Source organism: Cicer arietinum, chromosome 5, assembly GCF_000331145.2.
Source record: "Cicer arietinum cultivar CDC Frontier isolate Library 1 chromosome 5, Cicar.CDCFrontier_v2.0, whole genome shotgun sequence".
Lineage (NCBI taxonomy): Eukaryota > Viridiplantae > Streptophyta > Magnoliopsida > Fabales > Fabaceae > Cicer > Cicer arietinum.
Genome location: NC_021164.2, coordinates 47,025,430 through 47,033,470, shown reverse-complemented (window position 1 = coordinate 47,033,470; position 8,041 = coordinate 47,025,430). Strand labels below are relative to the sequence as shown.

General features: G+C 29.5%; 1 protein-coding gene across 2 annotated transcripts; it reads left to right on the top strand.

The window, feature by feature from the left end:
- The first annotated feature begins 1,944 nt into the window (after positions 1–1,944).
- On the top strand, positions 1,945–4,553 carry LOC113786564 (uncharacterized). Of its 2 annotated transcripts, none has more exons than XM_073368432.1 (9): positions 1,945–2,174; positions 2,266–2,358; positions 2,453–2,553; positions 2,668–2,994; positions 3,094–3,300; positions 3,397–3,465; positions 3,541–3,908; positions 3,992–4,168; positions 4,252–4,553. In XM_073368432.1, exons 5-9 carry the CDS (start codon positions 3,232–3,234, stop codon positions 4,292–4,294), a joined length of 726 nt encoding a protein of 241 aa, XP_073224533.1. In that variant the 5' UTR covers positions 1,945–2,174; positions 2,266–2,358; positions 2,453–2,553; positions 2,668–2,994; positions 3,094–3,231; the 3' UTR covers positions 4,295–4,553. The 2 variants fall into 2 exon arrangements, with proteins under 2 accessions (XP_073224533.1, XP_073224534.1); XM_073368433.1 differs by having other exon boundaries at positions 2,453–2,557.
- Positions 4,554–8,041: the final 3,488 nt, after the last annotated feature.

The window sequence follows — 8,041 nt, the reverse complement described above, 5'->3', positions numbered from 1 at the left end:
TTCTGGCCGACTATTTATAGACTTTTGGGTATAGATTTCAAAAGACAAAAGAATAATTGTCAATTGATTACCATTAATCTATTTTTGTTGGTTTCTTTTCTTTTAATTGGCCACAATTATACCGATTCTTATTGCTATTGATTCATTTCTTCGGTTTTCTTTTCTATTCAATTGATCACCATTATTCTGATTTTTATGACCATCAATCAATTTATTTTTGGTTTTTTTTCATTTATTTTGATCATCATTGCATTGATTTTTATGACCATCAATTTATTTCTTTTCAATTTTTCATTTATTTTGATCATCATTGCATCGATTTTTATGACCATCAATTCATTTCTTTTCAATTTCCTTTATTTTTATTTCTTATTATTATTTTTATATTTTAGAAAATAGTCTGAACAAAAATTAGAGGCAAACAAGAACCGAAAACACTTGTGATTGTTAAAAGCTTATATCCCTAATTATTTATTTTTATTTTTATATTTCTTCACATATATTTATATATTTATTATTATTATTATTATTATTATTATTATTTCCTTTTTTAATAAAAAGTAAAAATCGGACAAAATTAGGTGTCAACAAACGCTTTTCCAACAAGCGATGTAAAAGACTTCTAAAAAAGCGATGTAATAGGGTTTTATATAAAATAATAAACTACTTCAGTTTCTTCTTCATTACTTAAACTTCACTATCATATCATCTTCATCGTGCTTCTTTTCCTTTGCGAACCCTATCATCTCTTCCATTATGAACCATATTTCCACGATCATCTCTCTCATTTCGAACCATATTTCCACCCACGATCATCTCTCCCATTACACACCATCTCTTTTCATTGAAATACGTAACCCTCATTACGTATTTCTTCGAACCATACTTCAGTTTCTGCAAACCGTATTTCTGCGTACACTCATTTATGTGCATTATGTATTTCTTCGAACTCTGCGTGTTCCTTCTCCTACGAACCCTACGTATTTCTTCTCACTATTCAGGTATTGATGTTATTAATTTGGCTAAATTACATCTGTGGTCCCTTAACTTAATTTCAGGTAACGTTTTAGTCCTTTATCTTTTTTTTTCCCAACTTGGTCCTTTATTTTAATTTTAAGTGACAATTTGATATTTTATGTTTTAAAATTTCAACAATATTATTCTTTTTTATACAAAAATTCAAAAAAAATTCAATCAAAACTCATAAAATTAATTATATTCTTCAATATAATACAAATTTCATCAAATTCGTAACACAAATCTTCAAATAAACTCATATTTTCATACTTTATTTGATATTGTTAGGAATAAAGGACTAAATCGGGAAAAAAAAAAGATAAAGGACTAAAACATTACCGGAAATTAAGTTAAGGGACCACAGATGTAATTTAGCCTATTAATTTTTTGTTTTCACTAAAATGCATGTTGAACTTATACTGATACGTATTTAGACTACTGCATGTTGAACTTGTTGAAGTTATATGAACTGCATGTTGAACTTGTTGTAGATAAATGGATTCTAACAAGGCTTTGGATTGTCAAAATGAGGAAGTTGTCAACACTAAGACTTACGAAAATGAAGTCAAATGTGGTGCAACCATCATGCAAAAGGTCATAAAAGCAAGGAGCAGTGAGATAAAATTTGAGGTATACTATAATCTGTTTGCTGTTTATCTTTTATCTTTTTTGAAAGCATGTACTTACTATATGAGTTTATTAGGTTGGATGGAATGAGAGTGGTCAACCAATTGACCCCAACAGCTCCATGTTTGTAAGTTACATTGAGGCTGTTGTTCGTCAGAATATCCCTATTACAATTGATGATTGGAGAGATAAGGCGTTGAAGGATGCGAAAAATATATTGTGGAATGATATACAAGAACTTTTTTGATCCACTCTTTTGTCATTTATAATTTTTTCCATTGAAATACTTTACTCAAACTATATCTTTATTTCTCTTGCAGACTGCTTTTATTCTTGATGAGGTGAGAAAAAATTACGTCTTGAGAGTTGCCGGGAAAATACACCGGGGTTTTAAATCTCACCTCTCAAATTTCTATCTAAAAGATAGTGAAGGAAATATGAATGTTGAAGCTCCAAGAATATATAAACATTATATATCAAATGAAGAATGAAGTGCATTTGTATCAAAACGTTCGGACCCCGCGTTTGTGGTAAGTGATTAATTTATTAGCATTTGTGTTTTATTATTCATATTCATAGCGTATTTTAAATTTTTACACGATTGTTATTTTATTTATATAGAATATAAGTAAGGCAAATCGCAAGAGGACAAAAAATCCGACGCACCCATACAAAAAATCACGTATGGGATATGCACGTCTAGAGCAAAAACTTGTAAGTAATTAAACATCACTTTTATATAATGAGGGAATTTGTATTATAAACTATAGTTTCTAACTAATATTTTGTTTATGATCTTAACGAATAGCAACAAGACACCCAATCAGATCAACCGTTGGGTCGTCATATCGTGTAAATAAGGACGGAATTGTTGATAACGAAAATGTTCAAAAAGTAATAGAACTTTGTGTAAGTATGTTATCACTTTAATATTTTTTAATATTGTATTTTATCACTTTAATATTTTTTAATATTGTATAAAATTATATTGAACTTATCTTTTTAATCCTACATGTATTTTAGGAGAATCTCGAAAAAAGTTCAGAAAATCAAGAGGACAACAAAGCTAGTTGCAGGGACATTCTCGGTAAAGTGTTTAATGTTCCTGAATATTTTTGTCGCGTGAGGGGGAAAGGATTTGACATAACTCCTAAAAGATATTTTTCACAAGAGAAGTGTCGAAATCCATCCAATGAGGAAGTATTAGAGAAGCTCAAACTCCTATCAGAGCAAGTTGCACTGTTGGTGAAGACGAATAAAGACAAGCAACTCCCGGATCAGCTCCAACGTGAAATACAAATGGAGAGTTAAAACGCGAGTTGCAACATTGGTCTCAAAAGTCTTCCCGAGGTAATTAATTACTTACTTATGTAATTACTTATGTATTAACCATTGATTTAGGGTGTCACTCCTTGCGTGTTGTACTTATCCTCCCCTACTCATCGCAAGGTCAAAAAAGGAACATTGTACAATACTTCGGGAGAAGTATTGCACAACACACCGATCCCTGCGGGCCATGTCAAAGTATCATCTGTTATTGCTTTAGAACCAAATACACTGTTGCCTATACCGTACAACGATGCAGATATGAAGTTTTTGGGCGAAGCAGTTGGTAGTTACGTGACATGGCCCACACATCTTGTTGTCCTTAATAAGGTATGTTTAATTAATTGATATGTATGTTTAATTGATATGTATATTTAATTGCTGATTTTTTTCCGCTGCTAACTATAATTTTACATTTATATTTAGATTCTGAAAAAGCCTAAAGGGAATAATAAGAAGATTTCCAGAAACGAGTCAATTACATCGCCGGAAAAGGTTTGTCACATTTATTCTGTAAGGTTTGTCATTTTTTCAGATTCAATAAACTAACATGTAACCTCATTTTTTCAGATTCAATCAAATAAACCACTCGCACAGCAAAATAAAGCCAGCAAACCTCAAAAATTGGAGGGTAATAAAGCTGGCAAACTTCAAAAGGTGGAGGGTAATAAAGCTGCCAAAGTTGCTGCTAAAAAACTGGATCGGGGAAAATCAATTGCTACTGCTCCTAATATAAGTCAGCCATGTCTTGCTAAATACGGGTCGTGTCTTGACATCCAAGTAAAAAAGAATATGGGCAGCAACGACGATTCACGCATCATAAGCATGAATAAAGCTATATTCGGAGATGAGTATGAAGAATTTCTTGAAAAGGAGCACATATACGAACTTCTCAACCATAAGGAGCGGAGTGCTATTGTCATCAGCTTATACATTAGGTAAAAAAAATACTTTTAATTGCATTTATTGGTAATTAATTAAATTTATTGGTAATTAATCTAATTTGAAATTTCCGTTGAAGGTTTTTGTATGAGATGTTGGTGTGCACGCACAGATTGTCAAATAGATATTCATTCTTGTCTCTGCATAAGCTTTCGATGCGTAAACTCGATCCAGTGAATGTAAAGAAATACATTGTAGATATCTTATTAGGAAATATAGAGAAGGATAAGTTGTTCTTTGCACCATATAATTCAGGGTACGTAATTATTTATTTTTCATATATAAATTATGTATATATTTGATTCTAACTTATTTATGTTCAATTTTTATATTGCACAGTACTTTGACAATTCCAGTCCAACATACTCTGAGAAAGATCTAATTGAATTAAAGGAAGACTGGTGTCAGTATGTGCTTGAAATAAAAATTATTTGATTTGCTGGGAAATAACATGTTGCAAGGGATCTGAATATATGGTAGCTAGTTATGTTCTGTGTAATAATGTTAGTTATATGTATATGAATATGTGATATTGTACAATATCTGAATATGTATATTCAGATATATGAATATGTGTTGTTGTACAATATCTGAATATGTATATGAATATAGTTATGTTGTTGTGTAAATTAAGTTATAAAGTTAAGTTATATAGTTCTGTTTTTGTGTACTGATTGTGAAATGATTATGTGAACTGATTGTGAACTGATTCTAGATGAAAATGATTTTGGAAAAAAATTAAAAGACAACACTTTCTAAAAAAATGCCACAAAAAACCAATAAGCAATTTTTAAAAATTTCATTTACAACGTTTTTAAATAAAACTAAAATAAGAATATTTCTTTTACAACGCTTATTTGAAAAAGCGCTGCAAAAGGTGCATAATAATGCATATTTTGAATGCACCTTTTACAGCGCTTATTTGAAAAAGCAATGTAAAAGGTGCCTAATAATACATATTTTGAATGCACCTTTTATAACACTTTTTCAAATAAGCGATGTAAAAGGTGCATAATAATGCATATATTGAGTGCACATTTTACAACGCTTTTTTCGTATAAGCGCTGTAAAAGATGCATAATAATGCATATATTGAGTGCATATTTTACAGCGCTTATTTGAAAAAGCGTTGTAAAAGGTGCATAATAATGCATATATTGAATCCACATTTTACAGTGCTTTTTCAAATAAGCGCTGTAAAAGGTGCATAACAAGCGTGCAATATATCTACATTTTTTATAGCGCTTTTTTATTTTAAAAAATGTTGTTGTATCTTTTTACAGCGCTCGATTCTACAGCGCTTTTTTTTGTTGAAAAAGCGCTGTAAATGGCTTAAAAAAGCATTGTAAAATCCTATTTTTCGCTTAGTGAGTCATCACAAAGGGGGGAAGCAGCCACAAAAGAGACATTTGTGGCGGCCTTAGGCAGCCACAAATAAGGTGGTCACAAACCTTTGTGGCGGCCAAAACGGCCACAAAATTTGAAATTTTCGTTGCCATTTGAGAGAGCAAAGGCTGCCAAAAAGTCCTCATTTTGTGAATGCTTAGGCCGCCACAAATTCCTCCTTTTGTGAGGGCTTAGGCCACCACAAAGGTTAAAGCTGAATTTTAAAATTAAGCTTTTGCGGGGCCCAGGCCGCCACAAATGTCTCCCTTTGTGAGGGTTTAGGTCTTCACGAAGGATGAAACGGATTAAAAAATAAATATTTTGTGAGGGCTTAGGCCGTCACAAAAGTTTCACTTTATTAAAAAAATAATTTTATTAAATTCGAAATTAATATTAAAAATTGATATTATATATAATAAATTATAATCAATATAAATTTAAAATTTAAATTTAAATTTAAATTAAATATATTATATATAATAAACTAATATCCATATAAATTTAAAATATAATATACAATTTAATTAAAATTTAAATTAAATTAAAAATATAATATTTAAATTAAAATTAAAATTAAATTTAAATTAAATTAAATTAAAATTAAATTTAAATTAAATTAAATTAAAATTAAATTTAAAAATTAAAATAACTATTATATATAAAAATATAATATTAATATTAATTAAAGTAATTACTACCAAACCAAATAAAATATTCCAAAATTAATAAATCATGTCTTACAAACCAAAAATTAAACACACCATAATTAAATAGGACAAGATATAATGTGTTCATACAAACCAAAAATAAAATTAAGAAATTATTCAAGTACATCATTAATCATCATAATAATTTCTCTGATCAATCGCACCACTCCCTCCATCATTATTTGCTGGAATGTTACCCGACGACAGAAGTCCCTCAAAAGTATTATTAATTTGTGTTGGAGGAGACATCGTGATTTAAAATTGGATTTCATCTTTAACTACACCACCACTAGTCAAAGGAAGAGCCATAACTGGTTGAGGTTGATTTAAATATGGTCTGATCAAGCCAGTTGTTGGCATAGTTGGTCGGTATGGAGTTTGATCTGGTTGAGGTTGAGGAAGTTGATGTGAATATAATAAATTATTATCAAAAATATAATTATATAAACCAAAATAAAATTTTAAAAAACATTATATATAAATTTTCACATACTTTATATGTCAATTCGGGGAGCATTTGCAAACAATATAATAAATTATTATCAAGACTATAATTATATAAACCAAAATAAAATATTAAATGATTTTTAATGAAATTTTTCATAAAATAACTCCTTATATATAAACAAAAATAGAGACTGTTAAAGTATATATATTTTTTGTACGAACTCAACTACAACTCTTTTTAATAACTAACAACAAATATCAATATCATCAATTTTAATAATGTTTTTTAAAAAATAGTTATATTAAAATCAATAAGTTTTACATGTGTTTCAAATTTTTATTTATCATATATTATGTAAACAACATAATTTCCATAATTTTTATTTATCATATATTATGTAAATAACATAATTTCTATAATAACATTTCGAATGACAAACTTTTTATATATTTTAAAAATAATATAAATATATTTATAATATCACATATTTTACTAATCTATATTTAAAATGTATAAAATACTAACTTGATGTCGGGTAGTGTCTGACTTAAAGCTTTCACATAGTTGAGAACTCTTCGAAGTAAACACTATATCACCACTGTCAAAATAAAAATTCAATAATATTCATTAATTAAATAGCTTCAAATCAAAAATGAAATTGAAAAACTAAATATATAATATAAACTTACCAAAATTCAAGATAGTAAAGAACAACCTTGGAGAAATAATTTTTGTAGAGAGAAGGTGGAGATAAAATTTAGAAAGAAAGTTTAGAGAGAAGGTAGAAGTGAAAAATGATAAGAGGAGTGGAATGATATTTATAAAATTATTGATCTTTTGTGGCGGCTTTAACGGTCAGAAAATAAGAAATTTGTGGCGGCATGGGTGGCCACAAATTGCAACAGATCAATGGGCATTTCTGGCGGCCTTTGCCCTCACAAAGTGCAACGGACCAATGATTTTATGGCGGCCTGAGCGGCCACAAATGGCTTGCTTTTGTGGCGGCCGTTACTCTCATAAAGGGTTGATTTTGTGGTTGAAAAAGCCCTCACAAAGGACTCCAATTTCAGCTGAATTTTGTGGCGGCCTAAGCCCTCACAAAATGACAACTTTGTGATTTTGTGAGGGCTTAGGTAAGTTGTCATTTTGTGAGGGCTTAGGCAACCACAAAATCCAGCTAAAATTATAGTCTTTTGTGAGGGCTTTTTCAGCCACAAATAAAGACAAATTTGAATTTTTTGTATTTGTGATGGATTTTTCGGCCACTAATTTGTGAGGGTTTTTTTGGGACACAAAATATTTGTAAAATGGGCCACAAAATGAGTGTTTTCTTGTAGTGGGTGCACATAGAATATACCTCTATGTTTGACTACTTTGGTTGATGCAGTTGTGAGTTACCTGTTTGTTTGATTTTGATTGGTTCACTTGGGATGCTTTGTAGGTGACTTAATAATAGTTACCTCTTTGTTTGATTACTTGTTCTAATGTTGATATAGAAATGATTGATCAAATTTGTCATTTAATTTTTATTATTGGATTTAATTTTTATTTTGTTGTTAAAAGATACTTATATCAATATATATATATA

What these genes read in the sequence shown, in the direction of transcription:
- LOC113786564 (XM_073368432.1), top strand. Translation starts at nt 3,232, where the DNA reads ATGAAGTTTTTGGGCGAAGCAGTTGGTAGTTACGTGACATGGCCCACA. An exon ending in CAATTACATCGCCGGAAAAG is followed by an intron (nt 3,466 to 3,540) that starts GTTTGTCACATT and finishes TCATTTTTTCAG; the next exon opens with ATTCAATCAAATAAACCACT. An exon ending in TTTGCACCATATAATTCAGG is followed by an intron (nt 4,169 to 4,251) that starts GTACGTAATTAT and finishes TATATTGCACAG; the next exon opens with TACTTTGACAATTCCAGTCC.